The following is a 24801-nucleotide window of genomic DNA, read 5'->3' as shown; positions in this document are numbered from 1 at the left end:
TTTAGTAGAGTATAACGGAAACCGATAACTATTTCTTTGATTGATATCTATTAGCAAATTGACAATAGTCAAGTCATGCTAATGCACGCAGTCTAGGTAAAAATAATCGCAGAGAAATAGCCTTTCTCTTTGAATTATTTTTTTTCAGTGCTGAAGCTCATTTTTTAGAACCCACGTCATTGCACAGTGGTCTAAACTCGAAAAATCGTGATCGTTTTTGATTTGACTGTGAAATATTGATTTTATGTACCTAGTGTCTTCAGCAAGTTTATTCCATATAACAAGGCCTTTCTTTTGGCGTTTTCGGTTTTTTGATCAATTCCCCTAGTAGTTAGATATGAAAACTATTTTTTATATCTTTCAAAATACCAGATTGCTTTCTTCAGCGAAGTTGTAGGAAAATCTATAAGAAAAAGAATTGCTGTACCCTGTAATCTTTTATCTGTACGTCTGATATGACGAAATGGAGTTTTACGTGGAACACTCCTCAAAATTCCGTTTTTCGTCCATAACTTTTCCTGTAATCGTCGAAACAATTCAAGATGTTCTAAAATTTTGTTCATTCTGCTAAACCTCGCATTTTTGTAAAATATATTGGTTTGATATTTTTATTTGTTGAAAAGGTATTTCTAGTTTTTAGCTGAAAAAAGCCATATTTCGAGTCCATATTTCTCCGAAGATTGCAGATTATTTGCTTGCATTTATAATCCGGTATTTTTTCCACAGGACTTGATATAAATGTACTGAAGCGTTGTGGAGCCATTTTTCAAGCTGTTGCTTCTGGTTAAAAGTTGAACACAGAAAAATTCGATAGATATTGCATCGACACGGCGCGAAAACTAGTGGAGTTATATCCATGGTACTATCTACCTGCGTTAGTACACGAAATACTAATTCACGGTGCACATATTGCTGACCACTTCTTGGTTCCGATAGGACAGCTTTCGGAAGAAGCGCAGGAAGTAATGAGCAAAATTATACGGGAAACACTTGAACATCAAAATATGGCTTTTCTCAGCGAAAAACTAGAAATATCTTTACAACAAGTGAAAATATCAAACCAATATATTCTACAAAAATGCGAGGTTTAGCAGAATGAACAAAATCTTAGAACATCTTGAATTGTTTCGACGATTACAGAAAAAGTTTTGGACAAAAAACTAATTTTGAGGGGTATTTTCCTTTCATTCAATACTCGGTTGGATACAACTAGAAACAGTTGAACTCTTTTGAGTAATGCAGTTCTTTTGACAAACTTTCAAATGTATACAGTCTGGTTTGCTACTATCTGCAACCTTCGGAGAAATATGGACTCAAAATATGGCTATTTTCAGCAAAAAACTAGAAATATCTTTACAACAAATAAAAATATCAAACCAATATATTCTACAAAAATGCGAGGTTTAGCAGAACGAACAAAATTTTAGAACATCTTAAATTGTATCGACGATTACAGAAAAAGTTATGGACGAAAAACTGACTTTGAGAAGTGTTCCTCGTAAACTCTATTTCGTCATATCAGACGTACAGATAGTAGATTACAGTGTTCAGCAATTCTTTTTCTTATAGGTTTTTCTACAACTTTGCTGAAGAATCTGGTATTTTGAAAATTATAAAGAATAGTTTTTATATCTAACTACTAGGGATTGATCAAAAAACTGAAAAGGCCTTGTTATATGGAATAAACTTGCTGAAGACACTGGGCACATAAAATCAATATTTCACAGTAAAATCTAAAACGATCATGATTTTTCGAGCTTAGACCACTGCACAGTGGGGAATCGCTGGCCATCAGCCAAAAAAAAATTTTTCATTAGCTGTTTCATAATATTTTTCCTTTATTGCTATAACATTCAAGTGTCTAAATCCAAAATTTGGACGCAATATCATAAAATCTGAATTTTTTATGACATTTCAAAGCTTGGCGAACTGACGGTTTTTGTCTTTTTCTTGAAAAAAAAGTATATTACTTTGAAACGCTCTGTAGCTTCAATGATAGCTTGGATTTTTTTGACTTCAAAGGAAAAGTTGTTGTAAATATTGTGCAAAACAAACCCTTTTCGTTTGATATTGTAAAATTTGGTCATAGTAGGCCTGACACTATAAAAAAGTAAAAAAACGTGATTTTTTGTAGAAAAGTAGCTTAAAACTTTAGTTGCCGCAGTTTGCCACGGTTGTGACTACATTCAAAATTTAGGTAAAAACGTAAGCTTTCAAATGCATACTGTCCGCTGCTGCGCAAAACTGCGCAAATTGTCACCTTAGTGAAAAAAGCGATAGCAGATTTTTTTAGTTTTTATGTTTGAAGTTGAAATTTCATCCAGGATTAATTTTAATCATAACCATGATACCCCATTGATGAAAATTTATGATATCGTACTCAATCCGTAAGGATAAAATATAAATTTGGGCAAAAATCACAAAATTTATCAATGAGAAGTTATAAAATAAGTGTTAAACAAGAAAACAGTAGACAAATCTGAAATTTTAATTATCTCAAACTTTATCACTTTCTGCAAATTTAAAACAATACTAAAAACATTCAGCTCTTTTCAATTTATGATCATGAAATTCGTGAAACTGATTGAAGTGTCAAATATTAGCAGCAAATTCATACTATCAAACTCCGGCCAACAATAGCCCGTTTGAAGATTGCTTTTGCTTCGCACTCGTTTGCATACAAAAGTAAAGCACACCTTTTGCTTTATGAGAAAAAAACAAAGAACAGTCGTCGCCCTCCGCATCTTTTCGTATTCATTTAGAACGTTGTGTCATTCCAGTGTCTTAGTTTTCAAATTCATAAATTCGTTGAATTTTATTATGGAGCCTTCAACTTCAGCGGCACCACCTAATTCAATGTCTAGTAAGTTGTCAATTCATAGTGTTATACATGTATTTAAATGTCCTCTTTCAACCAAAGAAACCGGATTAGGAAGATAACATATATATGAAACAATGGAACATCGAAAATTACTAGAAGAAATGAAAATTGCAGCGAAAGACATTTTTCCTGCTGATAAGTATAATGAACTTCAAATTTTCTGGAAACAATTCAACACGAGATTTAAGCGATCACAGCGAAAGATGATGATGCTGTTGATGATTTTTTCAATTTGTAATTAGTTTGTATTATATATGTTGTTTTAGTTTATTTAAAAAATATATATATTTAGGCAAAATTTGTTTAGTTCGAGGGGTCGTCCATAAATTACGTTTTTTTTTTTTCAATGGAAGGACGCCCGGTGGCACTACTTGTGGTCAAAGATCATATAATTCTATAAAAAAGGAAAAAAGGGCCAAAAAAATATTAAAATTGGCTTTCGTGCTTTATGGACGGCCCCAAACAAAAAATGGATGCCAAATTCGTGTTCAGCGCCCCAAAATTATGTAAATACCAAGTTTTTGTCGCATATATCGACACTTTTTTTGCTTGGCCAGCCTTTGTATGGAGTCGCCCCACTGTGCACTGTGCATTGTCGGAACCGTTTCATTTAAATAAAAAAGTCATTGATTGGTGCTCATTATAGGCTGGTGGAATCAACAGTTCGTTTTTTTAATGTACCACACCGCAGGAATTTTATGAAGCCTCTGGTTCATTATAACAAACTACAGACGATTGACGACCTAGAAGTTAACATTCGCCATGCTGTCACCAATATAAAGCTTTTATATTTTACGAGACGTCTCTGAACTCTATTCGAGAAAGAAATTTTGACAGAAAGCTCGGAACCGCTGACATACTGCACGCAAAAGCAACATCAGCCGAATCCGTGACACCTGTCAGTTCGTAAAATGGTCTATTGCTGCAAGAAGCAGTGCCTTAGATTATTCGATGCTCATGAACGATGAATGTAGATGAATGAGATGATGAATGAGTAGATGCATTGAATTTTTCGCAGTGTCAGCATTTTTGCTTTTCTGATGCAACATATAGTAACCAATGCTTATTGTGACAATGCAAGAATTTCGTTTACCATATTCAATGACAGAACAGTTTTATTTTCACTATTTTGAAATGATTTTCATTTTTGACCATCAACCAGAGTATTTATTTTTATCTGGTCGATGTTCATCGGTTGTTTGGTATCATGAATATCAACGTTCGCATATGTAGTAGATTATCAATACAAAGAAGGCTGAAAATCGCTTCTTTTGAATGTCATAATAGTGAATATTCTCAGCACTGGCAAGACGTGATCGAAAATTGAGTTTGGACTTGATACGTTTTGTTCATGTTTTACATTCTAAACTTTTTTTTTTTTTTTTTTTTTTTTTTTTTTTTTTTTAGGTACCCGCCACTGTTGTGGCCAATCACCGACGCCCAGGGAGGCGACTCCACACCCAGGACCCTAACTCACGACCTGTTTATTAACGGACCGGCGCCAACGGCTTTACTTCCTCATGCGATGGAAGGCGTGATCCCAGAGATTTTTCGCCTCAGAAAATCTCCCGGTGTCGGCTAGGATTGAATCTAGACCAGTTGGGTTGGTTGTGAGTGGATCACGCCACCTCACAACCATCGACACCTATGTCGGCGGTGGGATTCGAACCCAGGCGTCAAGCGTGGTTGGCGGAGACGTTACCAACCACACTAGGCCCCCGCAACCATCTAACCTTTTGATATTCGTTATTCTTACGATATTTTTTTCTAAATTTATTTTTCAATTTGCCTCCACAAATATATTTTAAACATTTTTCATTATCTTGGAAAAACGTTTTGATGAATCATTTTTCCAGATTTTTCAAATTTCTGGGAATATTTCAAAGTAAATTCATAAACTAACCTTAGTTCGATAATGTAAGATTTATTTTTTTTTGCAAACATATAACTTTATTTTCATTAAAGGCAGACAGTGTATGCAGCTGGGTAAGCGAAATATGAGCGAACTGGAAATATGATACAGATTTGGAAAAATATACCGCATCCAGACAGGACTGACTCTTCTGTGTGTGATGAGACATTCCTTTCAGTTGCATAAATAACGCCTTCACAGCAGTGTGTGTAGTTATGGGTGAGCAATAGAATAAGCCGGCAGTGGAATGTGATACGAATATAGATTGTGGAACAGTAGGGTAGAGCGGGGCTAGTTGGTAATTTTTGGTCAAAATGTTCTTTTACTTTTTGTAGGGAATATTATGGTAAAAATTCAATACCTAAAAATGTTGCGTTGAGTCTGTAGCTTCTAGAAAAAATATGAACAACTCAAAATAGTTTACGATTTTGCGGATATTTTATGTTTTTTTTGCGTTGATGTCAAATTGTCCAACTAGCCCCTCAGGTGGGGTAAGTTGGTCAGGGTGTGGGGTAAATTGACAATTTTTATTTCGGAAGGACAATTCAGTTATCCTTCCTCACTGCATTTGCGGCAGCCTGTAGCGTCTCAGCGGAAGTCAAACCCCCTTCAGTTTGTTGTTTATACGTTCGATTTCCGTTTATATTCTGAGGCATTTAAGAAAGTTTCCTAGTTAGTCGGAGGGGGTTTTCTTAAGGGGTTATATACCTTTTTAATTTAAAAAAAAAATGGATTTTTTTATTGCATCATCTTAAAGTACAACATCTTGAGAACATTTTACAAATTCTCATAAAGATCGTTGAACTATCGTTTTTTAATAAACGAAGTTTACCTTTGCAATAAAAATATTCTAATGCAATTTTCAGCCCATGTTTTGCCTTTCTCCTAGAAAGGTATAGCAATCACTGCAAAAACTAATGGTATGAAAGTGCTCCAAAGGGCCGAATGTCGTATACCACTCGACTAAGTTCGACGAGCTGAGAATTTTCTGTATGTATGTATGTATGTTTGTGTGTATGTGAAACTTTTTTTTCTCACTCATTTTTCTCAGAGATGGCTGGACCGATTTCCATGAAATTAATTGCTAATGAAAGGTCTAGTTGCCCCATAGGTTACTATTGAATTTCATCGTAATCGGATTTTTAGTTTAGAGTTTATGTTTCGAAATGTAAAAATCACGAAACATCAGTATCTCAAAAACTGCACAACCGATTTTCACAAAATTAGTCTCGAACGAAAAGCCTAGTCCCATAGGTTGCTATTGAATTTTATTGTAATCGGTCAGTAACTTTGTCCGTTATTTATGAAAATGTGAAATCACGTTATAAAAGCAAAGCTAATATCAAAGCCTGCTTAAACTCACTCACTTTTCTCAGAGATGATAAGACCGATTTTCACGAAATCAGTTGCAAATGGAAGGTCTGGTGGCCTTATAACACCCTATTGAATTTAATTTTAATCGGATTTTTAGTTTGGGCACCGTGTTTCAAAATATGAGTATCACGAAAATTCGTTATCTTAGTAATTACACAGCCAATTCAAATAAAACTGGTGTCAAACGAATGGGCTGTCTTGAAAATCCTTAACAAATGATTAAACATGTGGTTGAAATTTTTTTAAAAGAAGCGTGTTCCGGAGGCTTTGATACTCACTCATTTTTCTTGGGTTCAGGTGAATCATGTTTGCCTTTCTCCTAGAAAAGTATAGCAATCACCGGCAAAAGCGAAGATATAAAGTGCTCCAAAGGGCTGAATGGCATATATCACTTGACTCATTTGGACGAGCTGAGCCTTTTCTGTATGTGTGTGTGTGTGTGTATGTGCAACATTTTATTCTCACTCACTTTTCTCAGAGATGGCTGGGCTGATTTTCATGAAATTTCTTGCACATGAAAGGTCCTGATGTCCCAAAAAAACCCATGAAATTTTATTGTAATCGGATTTTTAAAATTTGATTTGATTTTAATTATCATTATCTCGAAAACTACATAAGCGATTTGAACAAAATTGATTTCAAATGAACGGGCTACCTGAAATACCTTTAACTTTTGAATTTTATATAGATTGAACTTGTGATTCAAAAGTTATGAAAAGAAACGTGTTCTTAAGACTGTTTAATCTCACTAATGTTTCTTAGAGATGGCTGAACCGATTTTCATAAAATCAGTGACAAATGGAAGGTCTAGTTGCCCCATAGGACCCTATTGATTTGTTTTGCAATCGGACTATTACTATGCCTGCTATGTTTAAAAATGTGAAATCCAGCTTTGAAAAGGAATATATTCCGAAGACTACCTGCACTCACTTTCCAGAGATGGCTCAACCGATTTTCACAAAATCAGAGTCAAATGAAAAGTCTAGAAAAAAAATATTAACCCTCTAGTGCCCAGTGCCGCCTTTAGACGGTCTCCAGTCAAACCTCTAAAAAGCTTCAATAAGAATTTAAAAAATGTTTATAAAGCTTTATAGTGATTTTTTCGAAGTCCGTCTAAAAATTAATTTGGGCACTAGAGGGTTAAGTTCGAATGAAAAAGGCTGGGTCTCACCGCTAGGTGGAATTTTTTTTTCTGGAAAAACGTTCCCGTTTGCACTGAAAATAAAATATCTATAAAAACGATCGTTCAGATACCCAGCACACTTCTAAACTAATGGAATAATATGAGTTTTTTTATTTCAGTTGATCTACTGCATCGCTATCGTAAACACCGCAAACCTCTGCCAAAAAAAGTGTTTCTGGAAAACGGCCATTACTCCCCAAATAGTTGGTATTTCTAATAAACAAACGTGTTTTGTTCTTGTTGAATAACTGAACTTTCAGAAAATTACTATTTTTATGCAATAAAAACGGTGCTACACGCTTAAAAAATCCCAAACTTCGCTCTTTTTTCTCGATCAAAAAGGTATATAACCCTTTAATTCCTTTTTGACATGACAAACACAGGGAAATTTTTTTTTATATTTATTTAAAGGTAAGTTTAGACATAAGAAAATAATGTTGATACAAAAAAAAAACAAAATGCGGACTTATTACGGCTCGCTCGTGTTGGGTTTTTGTGCATAATTACAAAATAAGCTACCTAAGCTATTCATACAAAATAACATTCGGTATGGAATTAATTAAAATATCCCAAGCAGCACCTGCAACATATTTCGAAATGATACTAATCAATGTTTGTTTTTTTTAAACTTTTTAAACGGTGCAAGTAACTTTTCCAGTTGTACTAATGAAATTTAGAAGAATTGAGTAACATTATGTTATTTGCATGTTGCACTCTCGCTATTCATCACTAGTTACTGCTCAATAGTGTTTTGCAACCTGGTTTCATCTGCATATTTCAAGATTCTTTCAAATAACGATAATGTCACATGATGTGGCATACGGTTGTTTCACAGATATTTTATTTCAAGGAATGCAACCGAGCAATTACAAAGGCTAGCAACATCGCTTTATGCCATATTTTCGCTAAAACTATCGCACAGCAAATGGCCATCTTGAATGTAACTGTATAATATATGGCTATTGTTCGAAATATGATTTCGGATGTTGAATTTCGCTCTAATAACAATACACTAACACTAAACATGAGTTTCCGAGCTACCCTTGCCCCAACACATTTTTCACAATTTGGCGTTTAATAAACACTACCCTTGACAAAGTTTTCACAATTTGGCGTATATTTTATAACACTTCACAATTACGAAGTAAAAATATTTGTTGCACGATAAACTTTTGATCGCAGGTAAAATTACGAAGAATAAGTGCAGAAAAATTTCAATTTATTTAAAAGATGCAGGTTCTTTATAATATTATAAGATATCTGCAACTTCGCGATATAAACACCGAAGTGCAATGAGAGTGAGTGTGAACGAAGTTTAATTTTGCTGCTCCTCTCTTCACATTAACGCAACAGCTGTCAATGCTGCTGGTGATTTCTAATAAGAATGTTAGTTGCATATAGGCTCCACCTCTTGCGCTTTTTCAGTTACTTACAAGTTGATTAAAAGTAACGGATGCAATTCTTAACAATTTTTGAATGCTCCATTGACTGTTGCGTTAACTTTATTGCAACAATGAGTGCTGCTTGGGATGTAACTATTACACTAAAGTTATTTTTTTTTCCTCATCTATAGTTTATTTGACACGGCACAAATACAATTCAATGTTTAACGGCGCCAATTATATCTGGTAGCTTACTTTCTAAAGTATCTTAATGACTAAAAGCAAATTTTTTATCCTCGCTGCCGACTACGAGCTGAAACTAAATCTAACTTAAGCTAGAATGTTTTGCATGAAAAGCACTGAATAGTTGTTTGATGGTTTTCCATCGCCATAGGTAAGCAGCATATTGAATATGTTCCGCTGCTGGGCCAAGATATTACGGACTGGCATATTGGGTTGTCTCCCTCGGGGCCTGAGAGTATCGTGCGGGTCTAGTTGCTGTTTCCGGATCCGGGGTCTTAACGTGTTCTTGTCGTTTGGTTGGATGTAGGCGGAAGGGGATTGGACTAAACTGGGGCGTGGATGGATTTCAGGAAAACGTATATAAGGGACATGTAGGATAGGTCACGGCTCGCCAAGACATCACGAACAGGAACAGCCGGCTGCCTACCTTCGGCCTGCAGGGAAGCTACTAATCTAGACCTGGCGTCACGGTGTACAGGGCATGACCAAACAACGTGCTCTATGTCGTGATAACCTTCACCACAGGCACAGATACCACTCTCCCCGAGCCCAACACGACGGAGATGCGCGTCAAATCTATAGTGATTGGACATAAGCCGGGACATCACGCAAATGAAATCCCGACCTACATCCAACCCCTTGAACCACGGGTTCGTCGATACCTTGGGGATTATGGAATGTAACCACCTTCCCAGTTCCCCCTTGGTCCAAGAATTTTGCCAACTGATGATCGTATTCTGACGTACAAATGCGAAAAATTCATTAAAGGCAATTGGTCTTTCATAAATATCACCGTTTGTTGCGCCCACCTTAGCCAAAAAGTCCGCTTTCTCATTACCCGGTATCGAGCAGTGAGAAGGGACCCACGCTAAGGTAATCTGAGTAGATTTTTCGGATAAAGCACTCAGATGTTCCCGTATTTTCCCCAGGAAATACGGAGAGTGCTTAACATCTTTCATCGATCGGAGAGCCTCAATGGAACTGAGACTGTCCGTAAAGATGAAATAATGGTCCGTGGGCATTTTTTCGATAATCCCTAGGGTGTACTGAATTGCAGCCAATTCTGCGACGTAAACAGAAGCAGGATTATCGAGCTTATGGGAGACGGTTAAATTGTTATTGAAGATACCGAAGCCAGTGGACCCATCAAGAAGTGATCCGTCAGTGTAGTACATATTGTCGCAGTTGATGTTTCGATATTTATTGGAAAAAATTTTGGGGATCTGCTGCACGCGTAAATGATCCGAGATTCCACGAGTTTCTTCTATCATGGATGTATCGAAAAACACAGTAGAATCAGAAGTATTTGATAAGTCGACACGATTTGGAATATTCGAAGAAGGGTTAATATTTTGGGACATGTGATTGAAATACAATGTCATAAAACGGGTTTGAGAATTAAGTTCGATTAACCTTTCAAAATTTTCAATCACGGGACGGTTCAAGACCTCACATTTGATAAGAATACGAGAAGACAGGCTCCAGAAGCGGGTTTTCAATGGTAGTACTCCAGCTAAGACCTCCAAACTCATCGTATGGGTCGACTGCATGCAACCTAAGGCGATACGCAAACAACGATATTGTATTCGCTCCAGTTTGATCAAATGTGTGTTTGCTGCGGAGCGGAAGCAGAAACACCCGTACTCAATAACAGACAATATCGTTGTTTGGTAAAGCCTTATAAGGTCTCCTGGGTGGGCTCCCCACCATTGTCCGGTTATTGTACGAAGAAAATTCACTCTTTGTTGACATTTTTTCATCAGATACCTCACGTGACAACCCCAGGTGCCTTTAGAGTCGAACCAGACACCAAGATATTTGTGTACCAAAACCTGAGAAATCGTTTTACCCATTAATTGTGTTTGAAGCTGAGCAGGTTCATGCTTCCTAGAAAAAACTACTATCTCAGTCTTCTCCGGAGAGAATTCGATACCTAGCTGTAAAGCCCAACCAGACAAATTGTCCAAGGTATCTTGCAATGGTCCTTGCAAATCGGCAGCTTTGGCTCCTGTAACAGAGATTACACTGTCGTCTGCAAGTTGTCTTATCGTGCATGAGTTTGCCAGACATTCGTCGATGTCATTTACATAAAAGTTGTAAAGAAGGGGGCTTAAACATGAGCCCTGGGGAAGACCCATGTAGCTAATGCGAAAAGTTGCCAAATCGCCGTGCGTAAAATGCATGTGCTTTTCGGACAACAAATTGTGCAAAAAATTGTTCAAAATTGGAGAAAATCCTTGTCGGTGAAGTTTACCCGAAAGAATGTCAATAGAAACGGAATCAAAAGCCCCCTTAATGTCCAAGAACGCAGACGCCATTTGTTCTTTGCGAGCATACGCCAGCTGAATATCTGTTGAAAGCAACGCAAGACAATCATTCGTCCCTTTGGCACGGCGGAAGCCAAATTGAGTATCTGATAGTAGACCATTTGATTCGACCCAATGGTCTAAACGACGGAGTATCATTTTTTCCATCAATTTCCGGATACAGGATAGCATTGCAACCGGCCTATAAGAGTTGTGATCAGAAGCTGGTTTCCCTGGTTTTTGGATGGCGATCACCTTCACTTGCCTCCAATCCTGCGGTACAATATTTTGCTCCAGGAACTTATTGAACAAGTTCAACAAGCGCCTCTTGGCATTGCCGGGTAGATTCTTCAACAAGTTGAATTTGATTCTATCTAACCCAGGCGCGTTATTGTTACAGGACAGGAGGGCAACTGAAAATTCTGCCATCGTAAAAGGTGATTCAATCGCGTTGTGGCCAGGAGACGCATCGCGAACAATGTTTTGCTCAGGAACAGAGTCCGGACATACTTTCCTGGCAAAATCAAATATCCACCTACTTGAAGACTCCTCGCTTTCGTTGACCGTTACGCGATTCCGCATTCTTCGGGCTGTGTTCCAAAGAGTGCTCATTGATGTCTCCCTCGACGTCTCGTTTACGAACCGACGCCAATATCCGCGTTTCTTTGCCTTAGTCAAGCTTTTAAACTTGGTATCAAGCTCCGAATAACGTTTAAAGTCGTCGGCATCGTCTGTATCCCGGAAGGTCAGATACGCGTCGGATCTTTGCGTGTAGACATCGGAGCACTCTTGGTCCCACCACGGAGTGGGAGGCCGTTCTTTGATCGTTACGCCGGGATATTTCTTCGTTTGGGCTTGCAACGCGGCGTCTAGAATCAAGCCCGCGAGGAGGTTGTATTCTTCAAGTGGTGGATGATGTTGAATCGACTCGACCGCTTTTGAGATCATTTCCTCGTATAACTTCCAATCGACATTCCGTGTGAGGTCATACGGAATGTCAATTGGTCGCATGCGAGTTGACCCGTTATTAATTGAAATAAGAATAGGCAAATGGTCGCTACCGTGAGGATCAAGGATTACCTTCCATGTGCAATCCAACCGTAGCGACGTCGAACATAAGGATAGATCCAAAGCGCTTGGGCGCGCTGGAGGTTTCGGGATACGTGTCATTTCACCGTTGTTTAAAATAGTCATGTCGAAGTCATCGCAAAGGTTATAGATTAAAGAGGAGCGGTTATCATTGTATGAGGAACCCCAAGCCACGCCATGAGAGTTGAAGTCTCCCAAAATCAAACGTGGCGAGGGAAGAAGTTCTATTAAATCAAAGAGCAGCCGTTGCCCAACCTGTGCTCTGGGAGGAATATATATTGAGGCAATACAAAGCTCTTTACCTTGTATTGTCATTTGACATGCGACAACTTCGATGCCTGGAATCGAGGGGAGGTTAATACGATAGAAAGAATAGCACTTTTTAATCCCTAAAAGTACTCCTCCATATGGGGTGTCTCGATCAAGACGAATAAAATTAAAATCATGGAAGTTGAGATCAATATTTGAAGTAAGCCAAGTTTCACAAAGGGAAAATGCATCGCATTTGTTTTTATTTATCAAAACTTTAAACGAATCAATTTTTGGTAAAATACTTCTACAATTCCACTGTGAGACAGAGATAGAATCCTTCATATACGCAGTTGAATTAGGCATCGAAGGATACAATCGCTGCAAGGAGGGGCCATTGGGCAGTCAACTGCTTCAAAAATGATCTAACTGTTGTGAGGAATGCTGTAAGAAAAATTTTAATTGGATCGGGTACATTGAAATTTTCAAAAATCCAGTCCACAATGTCAGAAAATTTCACTAATCCAGAGTTTGTTTCATCAACTGGATGTGCAAAAGGAACAACTGGGGTTTTAGATGTTCCTGGCAGTGCTGGGAACTCCTTCTGGGACTTTAAATTTGCAAGCCCAGGAGGAGTTTGCTTCGGTTTTTCCGCAGCACTGTTTGGTTTGTTCGTACTTTTCATTACACTTTGGGAAATCTTAGGACCTTTACGGGGAAGTTTAGGAGAAGAAACATTTTACCTCTTCCTAGACTCCCCAGGATTGGCATAAGATGTTCCCGCTGATGAATCGTCAGAATCGGTTTCATCAGAGGGCAACAGATCAAAGGGGTTCGATGTTATGGTAGAAGTGGTCACGGTCTTCTTCAGCATCTCAGCGTAAGAACGCTTTGAACGCTCCTTAAGTGACCGCTTGATTTTATCTCTGCGCTGCATGTACACCGGGCATGTGGAGAGCTCATGCTGGTTTTCCCCACAGTGAATACATTTTTCAGCATTAACACTGCAAGAATCTTCCGCATGAGTCTCCCCACACTTGCTACATCGTGCCTTATTGCAGCAGTAGGCGGCTGTGTGGCCTAACTGCTTGCAATTGGTGCAATTCATAACACGGGGTACATACAATCGCACAGGCAGACGAACCCGGTCGATCGAGACGTGGCTAGGGAGTGCAGATCCGGCAAACGTAACGCGAAACGAGTCTGACGGAGTGTAAACTTTTTTACCGCCGACGAGAGACATGGACCGCAATTGCTTACAATCCAAAATCTTCGCCTGTGTTTCGGTATTTTTGAAGCAACCGGTTGCGCTTTTTAGGATACACTCGACAGACAGACTCGAATCGGTTATGACACCGTCGATCTCCACGTCTCGTGCGGGTATGTAGACGCGATACTCGCGTGTGAAGAGCTCAGAGCAAGCGATAGCATTGGCCTGTGCCAGATCACTGACCACGACACGGAGCTTGTTAGGTCGGACCTTGGAAATTTCGGTCACGGCCTTGTACCCCTTCGTCAGGTCTTTAGCAATTTGCAGTATGTTTAAACGCTTTGAATTCACTCCTGCCTTTGGACGAAAATAAACAGTATAGCTGCCCTGTTGAGATCCGTCCGGGTAAAGCCTGGGGCGAGGGGGGACTGGAGAATGAACAGGGGAGGGGGTAACAGAAGGGTCAGGGTCAGGGGGGTTCGGGGATGGTGGCACGGGAGGCGAGGGATCTATATCCATTGCGCTAAATGTAGCGCACTAGCGCCGACAAGAACACGTACCTCTTTACTTCTTCCTTCCAGCAGTGGTTGTCCGATCGTTCGAAGCTGCACCCAAAGCAGCCAGCAGCACCAGTACAGCAGCACCAATACAGCCACCAGCAGTGAGCCGGGTGTGAGATCACTCAGCACAGCGACACGGACTCGACTGTCAACTGATGGGCTTGGATTAAAAACATCTATTCACGGTGCACAGATCAAAACTGCAGCTGGTATTTTGCACCAATACAGCCAAAGTTGTGAGCCGGGTACAGAACGTATCGACACAACTCACAATCTAGTTGGCCTTTAGCGCGAATAATACACTCTTTTGTTTGGCTATTCGTACACACGGACCGGATTGTAATAGAACGACCACTTTGCACGTCCGTTTCTGTCGAGTGTTCGACGCGGAATGAGTACACTAAAGTTATGAATAATTTGAAACTCTCAATTCAAAAGCTTAAGGTGTCCCCTTTGCAATGCTACCACATTGAAATGTTCTGAAGTTGAGTAAAAAAACCCTCGATCTCTAGTCTGAAATTCGCTGAAAAGACAAACAATGCTATAACTTTTAGTATGCTTAATCGATTTTTCTAAAAACTGATATGGTATTCTATCCTATAAAAGAGTACTATATCGGTTTTTGAAACTCAATAACTTTCATAACCGAGAAAAAAAATTTTTTTTGAGGTATAATGCAATAATAAGCCAGTCGTCGTTTATTCGAATTTAGGCTGGGAGAGACCGTTTGAATTAATCACATCTCAAATTTTCGTAATTTATACATGCATTGCACTACTCTCACATGATTTCATTAAAAGAAAAAAAGCGGAAGTCTTATCAAGTAACCTCAACCCTCTAGTGCCCAGTACCGCCTTTAGACACGCTTCAGTTGAACCTCTTAAAAGCTTTAAAGCTAAAGATTCATAGTGTTTTTACCGAGGTCCGTCTGAAACATAACTTGGGCACTAGAGGGTTGGTAGTAGTGTTGATTTTTGTTGTATGGATCCTGAGAGTGGCTTCGCCAATGATGGTGATCGGCGATAAACATTCGATCTTTTTCAGCGTGTGAGTAAACTTCGTCTCTCAGTCGGTTCTAACATTTATCGTACGATATGCCAGTCGAGTGAACCAATTCGGAGATTCGCTGAGATAATTCATTCTCTCTCAGAAATGGAATTTCCAATAGCTCTACAAACCTATGATTCACTCTTCGCTGATAGAATCCAAGTGTCAAAACAAAAGAGAAGAATCGCCAGACGATAATTATCGGAAAAGAGAAGTGATTGCGATCGCTTGAACAGTTATCCCCCTTTTTTCTGAGTCGCAAGTGTTGACAGTAAAATAGGTTTTTCATCGTTTAACAAAATGTTGCTTGCTGTTGTCATTGTCAACTCAATGTTCCTTTGTTCGTCGGTTTTATTTGCATCGAAGGTTTGTTCGCTGATGTATGTTGGCCGATATCGAAGTTACTTTTTAAACAAGCAAAAACCTGCACACATTTGGAAAAAAATCCGCAAATATAAATAGATTCGAAAAAAGTTTGCAAGCTATGCAAAAAGTAACAACAAATGTTTGCCATTTGAAAAACCAACATCGGCCACGGACTCTTAAAATCTGCATTTCACAGACAATTCTGTAAATCTGGTATCCCTGTTTTGTGCTGCCTTTTAGTTGATCTAACGCTTGCAGTTTTTTCCCTCTCTAAGTTTTTGGTTTGCGATACAGTTTTACGATTATCGGGACACTCTCACTCACAAGGTGATTCAAACCAAAGATTATCGTTCCACGGCTCGATCGGATCGGGAAACGATAATGAATTACCGATTGAAACCGATGAGAGAATCGAGAAAGCGTATGAACAAGCGACGATAAACTCGCATACATTTAACAGGCTATAAAGTTCACGGAGTATTCTATCGGCAGTTTATTTGTCGCACAAGTTCTCTTCTCGAGAGACGATACAAAACATCGCGTATTATGCGTGATCAATAGGATTCTCTCATGATAATTCTCTGATACGATTTTAACCATCCTTGGGCTTCGCATAGATCACAAAGCTCTCAAGCAGCCTTCTGAAAAAGACTGTATTTCCGTGACAACAAATTTTAAACTAATTCGACTTTAATTGTATTGCACAGCTCTCCCTGCTCCCCATACGTTCGGTACACAGCCCGATAGCTATTGACGTTAGCGCACACAGACAATCCAGACAGGTTGTTAATTTTCGTCCGGCTGTTCTCAGCGCGAAATCCTTCGGAACAAATCCGAGCGGGCTGTCAGGTGATAATGATTCACCTGACAGCCCGCTCGGTGAAGGCCGATGCTATAATGAAAGCGTAGCAGTGCGAAATACGTTTACCTCTCACGTAGGGAATAATATCAACAATGGGAAAATATATTGAATGGTTTATTCCGTATTTATTACAGCATCGGTCCAAGAAACAGGAGTGCGATATCATCGAGGACAGCTGCAGCCGATCAGCAGCAGTCAACTGCCCAGGCCAAACCAACAGGACATCCTCAAAATGAGCATGGCAGTCTAGATCATGTTCGAAAGAAGAAAATACATGCGCAAGAATGAGATGTCGTGTGCCTGTGTAAATTTTAGCTGTATGTGAGCTTTAATGAAAAGCTTATTCATGAGGCTGTCATAGTATAAGGGGAGCGTAGTCGTCGGTATAGTGTCAGTATAGTCAGTATAGTGCCACTCCGAAGCTTACTCTAGAGCTGCTCTACAGATCGACTTAGGACCCAGTTCAGTTGACAAGAGAAAAACAGCTCTAAGAATCATCATGTTTAAAAAATTGCAGATATCTTATAATGAAACCTTGGCAGCAACTTTTCACAACCGGTATCTTATACTCTTATAGTACAGAATCATGTTGATTTTCGAAGAAATCTATAAGTGTAATCTAAGTTGCAGCATTTTTTTTCATCAGATTTTGGACTGAAAATCTTCGAGGATCTTTTTAAGCCCACTTAATTCTTTTAAAAAAATCTGATATTATGCATAACTTTGTTCTATTACATAAAAACACTGCATGTTTCAGCACGATCGGAAAACTCTGATAACTTTTTAAATTGCTTAAACATATTACTTTTCACGAATAAACGCCCTGTGCAAAATTTTATTGCATGGAAAAGGTGTGGGTATACGGAAATTCGCGAAACTTTCCTCAATTTTCATCATGTAGCAGTTAAATAGTTGTAATAATTATCATATCATATAAATTCTATATAACGACGCATGCGTTTCGTGCAGTATTATGAAAGTTATTGCAATTTGAAAACTTTTCATCTCAACGTTTCATTTATTTTTTTTACAAAATACACCCTAATATAGGTGTAGTCTTACGTCAAAAAGGTTCTATTTTTTTGGAAACAATCTTTCACATTTCTCCAGAGATTTCTCCAGAATTTTTTTTATTGAATTTTTAGTTTCAAATGCTGGTTTTCACATCAACATAAAGTAAAAACTCATTTACTCTTTTATTAAACACTCAATAGGTACTCTAGTAGAGCTTAAAGATGATGCAAATGCAATCAAAAGATGTTTGAGATTCATGAAAGACAGTAACTTGTGTGATCTTATTTGAAATGTTATTTGGTATTACTTTATAAAAATATAATTAAATGTATAATTAGAATTGTAATTAAATATATATACAGTCATGGAGAAAATAATAAACACACTTGCAGTGTTGGATAATTTTTCGTATTTGCGCACTGATTTTAATTGTTGTATGATGTTATGTTACGTCATCATGATCCGCAGACACTTTTTCTAAAAGAGGCACGGAGAAATGACTGGAGAAATTTCTTTGTCGGTGATTCCGAAAGATTTTTGCGTGAGTTAGTGTTTCTAAAGTGGCGACAAAAATAAATACACTATTGAAATATATATACAAAACAATCCAAATTAGCTTTATTTCTCTACATATCGTTGGCAAAGTGACCTTTAACGTTACAAAACTCATATTCAAAATTTTGTGGCTTGTCCTTTGTTTTGTAAAGCCATATTCAATCTTCCGGGTAAGTTTACCTCCAGGTTTTCACGAGTAGAAGCTGAACTAGCATTTAACGCTGCCTGCCCGACGTTCCATAAGTCTGTTTTATTCTTTGGATGGTGCTTTGCAACCTAGACTTTCCCAATCTTCCATAGAATTTCTAAAGGATTCAAATTAAAAGTCTGCGCTGGTCAAACTAATATTTTTTTTTTCGTTTAAAAATCATCTTCGTGTTTTCAATGCTGTATGTTTGGGATCGTTACTCTCCAACGAAGAAGCATGTTTTCTTTGGCATACGGAAGCATTGCGCTACGTGAAACATCTACACAGTCGTTAGTATTCATAGTCTATGTTATAAAATCAATGGGTTCCATACCAGCATCAGAAAACAGTATTACACCGTTTTGTGGTCACTTCCAAATTTTACTACTTTCGTGGTTAATTGTGCGTTGAAGGCAGTATTCACCGGTAATCTCACCAGCTGCTGACCGTCTGAACCAAAAAGGTTAAATTTCGACTCATCCGACCAAAACACGATGTGCCATTTAGTTGCACCCTAGTCTAAAAACTTTTTAGAAAATTCAATTCTTGCCAAAATGTGTCGCTTTTGAAGTAGAATAAAGTTTCCTGTGTACCTAGGTGGTCGATTTTGCTTCCATATGCCGAAGAAAACATGCCACATTGCTGGATCTCTATGCAGTATAACGATCCTAAACATACAGTTTTGAAAACACGGAGATGATTTGCGTGGAGATGCATCTGTTCAATTCAATTGAGGTGTGCGTTGGCAATACCGATTTGAATGAAACTTTGTGAGGTGTTATAATGCTTATTTACGGTAATAAGAGAATTTTCAAAAATATTTTTTCGCCAATCTCATTATCAACAAATGAAAGAAATATAATTCATTCCTAATCCTCCACTGTCGCATATTTTGATCTCAAGATATACATGAAAACGTAGTTTTCTTACCCTAGTTCGAAAATAGCTTTTTGAGTTAAGCCGGTGACCGCCGTTGCGATGGCAAGCATGAATGTGACAACACCAAAGCTGGCATGGATGGGAACCATTGTAGATCTAAATTTATATGTTGCATTTTCACAGCAGAGAAGAATAAGGAAGCTAAAATAGAAAAGCATTATTATTTAATGATTATTTCTTTAAAAGAAGTTTAGGCACATAAACATACATAAACATGAGTTATCGTGATATTATTACTGAATTGAGCCGTTGCGGAACAGAGTGGTCTATGTGCCATCGAGCAAATTTTTCAGGAGAAGCAATTTACGAAAAATCTCTGAATAAAATTCTGTTCAACGGATTCTTTCAAACAAAATCTTCTTATATAAAGGTTATGAAGTTGTTTAACATGGGAATACATAAAATTAACAGTTTCTTTGCGAAAAAAGTGATTTTATCTCACCCATGTACATAGACCACTCTGACTTCATATATATATTCACTGGATTCCTCGAATAGTTTCGGAACAGAGTGGTCTATGTACACAAACCTGGTAAATGACAAAGAAAATGACGGTAATTCGTATAAAATGGCTAGTGTCAAATGTTATATGCTACTTATAGCATGTCACATGTATGATGTCACGTATAAAATTACATGTAACACAACATGTTTCATATTACATAATATTTCACATGTTACATGTTTTGTGTTACATTACGTGTATCATGTTACGTATCCCATGTGACATGTACAAAACAAGTGACCGTTACTTATCACATATAATATGCTACATGTTACTTGTTGCATGATAGTATTACACCCATTTAACGTATGAGGAAAAAAATCCGAACAAACTTTCAATTCCAAATTAAAATCTTGCGCAAGTAATTTTTCTATACTTTTTTGTTTATTCAAGTAATGTAACTCATTAACAAACCTCATAGGAAAAACTCAGCTTCACATCGCGCTGATTTCCTGATCCTCTGGGGTACTTGCTTTATAGCTTCCTGAATTCCGGATGTGTCAAATGTTTTGAGCTCCTTCTTGATTTTTCTATCAAACAATCGACCTTTTTTGCTCTGTAACTTTTATGGTAGACCAGTCGCTTCAAATTTGCACAGAAAGTTTCAATATACTGCAGCTGTGGCACATTTTGAGAATTGTATCCTTTCGGAATAAACCCGATATTGCCTTGCCGGAAATCCGCTGAAGTTGCATTTGCATAGGTTGACAATACAAGGTCTGGCCAAAACACTACTTTGTCATTTTTATGGTACTTATATTTAAAGTTTCAAACCCATTTAATGCAGATACTCATTCAACGTTTTTGAATCAATCGGATATTTATTGATCAGCTCACGATATGATTACGCCGACCGACCAGGCGTTTCCGCTCTCAACTTCGCTCGAACTTTGCTCTCTTGCAAAGTGCATTTTCGTCCGGAAACAGGATTTCTTTTGAAGGTATTTCAATTCTCGAAGAGTTTGTCAATAATGTATATAAATGTTTTTCCTATATCCAAGATCTTAAGAATAGTGGAACACTTCACTTTTAGATTTTTCTTCATTTCGCTCACAAAAATTGCAAATCAATTTACGACGATCTTTTTCCGACCACGCCTTTTTCCCAACTAAGCGTCACTTGACAGAATCGACTAGTCGTGTTACCAGTTATATAAAAGTGGATCTTCATTTTGTGGAAAAGGATTTTTCGATTTGTGCAGCACTTTGGAATCGTAGACCAATTTAAAAGTTGTTCGGATTTTTTTCCTCACATGTTATGTACATAGACTACTCTGTTCCGAAACAGAACAGCCATTCTGTTTTGGACGAAATTTCAACACGGTATAAATCAGCTTTAAAGTTCGATTTTTCGAAATTTTCTTAATTTCCCAACTTTAGTTTCTTGAGTAGATGCGGTTTATGCAAAAAACTCATTTCCGCAAAAAATGGTCTTTAAACCACTCTGTTCCGCAACGGCTCAATTGTGAATTGAAATGATAGGTACGGTAGTTAAAGCAGCACCCCAAAGAATGTTTTTGATTCGAAATGAGTCTCAACTACTTCAAATTCTATTTTAAATGCTTGATATGTTGACAATAGAGATATTTTTCCTATCCTCTTTTGTACCTATACTTATGTACCTTAGGGCGCCAATCATCGTATGAAAAAAAAGTGACCAGAAAATTTCAAAAAAAAAACCTTATACAAAATGTTCACCTGCTCGGAAAAAACACCCTGAGCTCAATCGGACTTAAAATGGGGTGGCGCAAAGCGATTGAAGTTTGGCTTTTTTGAAAACCGAAAAATCACCCAAAGGTGGGTGTGGGGCGGGGTTTCATGAAATTTCGGTTTTCGAAATTTTTTTTTGATGCCAAATGACTTAAATACGCATGAAATGTCGAGAATTGGTGTCATCTGAAAATTTTTTTTTTTTGCAAAAATTTACTCTCTGGGACTTAGTCGTTTTTTCAATTGTGGAAGGCGGAGATCAAAATGTTTTGAATTTATCTTTTGAAATTGATCACTAGTCTCTCGAAATAGCTTGTATAATGATATACACTATAACTAGCATCGAATACACTGTGTTTCATTAGGGTGGTTCATTTATTCGGCAGAGGGTGGTTCATAATATTGTGAAAAATGAGTATAAAATAAAATAGTAGGAGGGTGGTATCCAAGACACGACCGCATAGTTGACGTAGGACTACAATAGTTTTATATATCCCTTTGAAGGTCTGTTTGATTTGAACTCGTTTTACTTTTGGCACGGTTCGATTTTGGCACACATGTGCCAAAAACGAGCGATTATGTCTAATCACATTTCTTAGTTTTCTTGATTATTTCAACCAATTTAAGCTTTTTTTATTTTGGTTCTTTATGTTGCCGAAGCGGATGACTTGAATCGGTAAAACGGTTCCTGGAATATGACGAGAACATGTGCCGATAATGTAATGATCATGGTCTAAGTAGTATTAAGCCTCTAATTACTCAGGTAGTAATATCAAGTATCTAGATCGCCAGCCTCAATTCATCAAGCGACACCTCAAACGACTTGAGCTTGAGCTTGATTGATCACCACCGGTTGCCACTTCGTTACTGACCAGGATCGATTGGAGTTGTAAATCGAATTTAGTGATTACTGCTTGGGATTTAGCTTTTCGATGTGCATCTCCAATAACCCCTGCATGCTGATCAGTACCGACGCCTGCCGGTCCAGAACGTAGATCAAAGGAAGGAAGGAAAAGGGTGTTAATTCGATACTTGTTGTTACTAGAGGCCGGATATACTCCTGCACACTCCACAAGCACCACGGGTATAGGAATTTTGTGTTAGTTGTCTGTCGCGTTTCTTCTCTACATAGGATAAAATTCATGGCGGTATTTATGGGCACTCGTCCACTAAGATATTTTTCGCAAAACTATCTTTGTGTATCTAAGACGTTTTGTTTCATTGATTAAGGATTTTAGGAGTACGACGGGAATAACGAGCTTTGTACTAATAGAGGAACTGACCGACTCTTCCAATTTTGAACGTGCACGCACTTTCCCGAGGTTAGTGGTGCGATCTTCGATATATGAACTCACGAAAGCGCGCCAGGTGCCAACATGTTTGAAACCTTATCATATTTGCAGTGACGGGATACAAGCGAATCGTGGAGGTTAAGTAATTTCGGTTACCTTACGTATCGTACGACTCTACGCGTTTCTGCTCATGAACACCTTAATTTACCCATTCACGAATCAATGAGTAGCTTTATTTCGTAAGACGTTAAACTTTATTCGGAAACTGTAAGCCGACCGCAATTTTAGAGGATATAACATCAACAACACGTTTTTTCTCTTGTAATATAATTTTTTGAGAGTTGGTGCTAAATAGAAAACAACTCGGACGGAACCTCTAAGACCTCCCGAACATCTCACTGTTACACCGTGCGATCATTGAAAGGTAAAGCCGTCGTACTCGAAGAGGCATACTGTGCACAACCACGAGAGTGCGCGCGAAATCCCCGACAGACCGCCTATTGCGAAAACAAGCTCGACGCGTTCACTACTTTAATGAACAAGCTATGTCCCTCATCTAATCTGTAAAATGGCAAAGTTGCATGAATTCGAAGCCTGTGAAACTTGTACAAATGGAACATATGCTAGTTCCAAATTTAATCACAAAATGCCGAACTAATCACGATAAAGATAATGTCGTTGAGGTCGTCACGTCGCCATACATGATTTCAGCGCAACTGAATAACGTTTTTGTATAGTAATATTTATCAAAAGCTAGGGGACTTGTAAGAAAAAAATTAAAATAAATAAATTAACGGCATGCCAAATATTACCGATGCCGGAAGTTTTGGTGATGTCATTTTTAAGTATCACATATCATACGCAGAGAAATGGCAAGTCAGTTTAAGCTAACTTTGTGACACGATAAGTTTCATTTGCATTCTGTTTTTAAATCGAACGATCGAATTCGTATGATCTCTGTTTCTACACCAATATTAAAAGATGTGAAAACATTTTAAAATTAACAAACCGATGTTGTACATTGGGACGTAACTTGTCAATGGGCTTCTTTCGTATAATGCCCGAGTATACGCCAGTAGAAAAAAATAAAAAATTCGATATTTTTCCTTAACCACTAAGATTTTTAAACTCAACTTTGTAAAAATTTCAAAAGCTAGAGAATTCACAAAACACGAACAGTGTCGCGCAGGCACAATAAAATTTTGCCCATTCCCTATACAGCGAAAATGGGTTCCTAAAAGATCTTATTAAATATAAGCTTCACGTCAATAAAACATTAAAAATGAACAGATAAAACTATTCGTCGTCCCACACACGAGTCCCATCGCAGTAATAACTAGTAGCGTAGCGAACATGAACACCACTACCAAAACACCATCATAGCAACCAACCTGTGCATCAGTTTCATGGCGGCTGACAGTTTTTTCGTCAGCCGTCGCAGCAAATTAAAAAATGCAAAGAACGCAAAAGAAAGGCATAGGATACTTAGCTGGTTTTGTCTGTCTCGCTCTCTCTCCTTTATCACTCGCTTGATTATGTTGCCTGTATCTATGTAAACTATAGCGTTTTTCACCCGCTTTTCCGCAAAACACACTTGTGCTATCTTTTTTACACCTATAGTCTCAAACCGCACACATAAATAGGCCCTAAGTTTGATTGTTTGTTTGATGAAATTCAACCATATAATCCACTTAGACGAGGTCCCTCCATCACATTCGTACACGGCACACATAGTTCAACTATAACGTACTATTTTTGCTTTTGCTTTTTGTGAATAACACTGATGAAAAATAAAACTCAAGCGACACCTCAAACGACTTGGAACTAAAACTAGTTCATTGATGGAAATATCTATGAAAAAAAGTCATAACAAGAGAACCGGTCATATTTAGCATGGTTCAATCTTGGCAACGGAAAAATTATGCCGTGCCAAAAT

At 38.0% G+C, this 24801-nt stretch overlaps 1 protein-coding gene across 6 annotated transcripts in view; it reads right to left on the bottom strand.

Moving 5' to 3' along the window:
* LOC129725437 (plasma membrane ascorbate-dependent reductase CYBRD1) overlaps positions 1–24801 on the bottom strand; it is a 150973-nt gene that overhangs the window by 5195 nt on the left and 120977 nt on the right. For 5 of the 6 annotated variants that reach the window (XM_055681284.1, XM_055681285.1, XM_055681286.1 and 2 more), the window contains one exon: positions 19351–19500. In XM_055681284.1, coding sequence (XP_055537259.1) covers positions 19351–19500 — 150 coding nt within the window. Of the gene's footprint in view, positions 1–18312; positions 18539–19350; positions 19501–24801 lie in introns of those variants that run through there. The other variant, XM_055681287.1, reaches the window with a different exon arrangement.

Source organism: Wyeomyia smithii, chromosome 2, assembly GCF_029784165.1.
Source record: "Wyeomyia smithii strain HCP4-BCI-WySm-NY-G18 chromosome 2, ASM2978416v1, whole genome shotgun sequence".
In the NCBI taxonomy this organism is placed as follows: domain Eukaryota; kingdom Metazoa; phylum Arthropoda; class Insecta; order Diptera; family Culicidae; genus Wyeomyia; species Wyeomyia smithii.
This window is presented reverse-complemented; position numbering and strand designations above follow the sequence as displayed.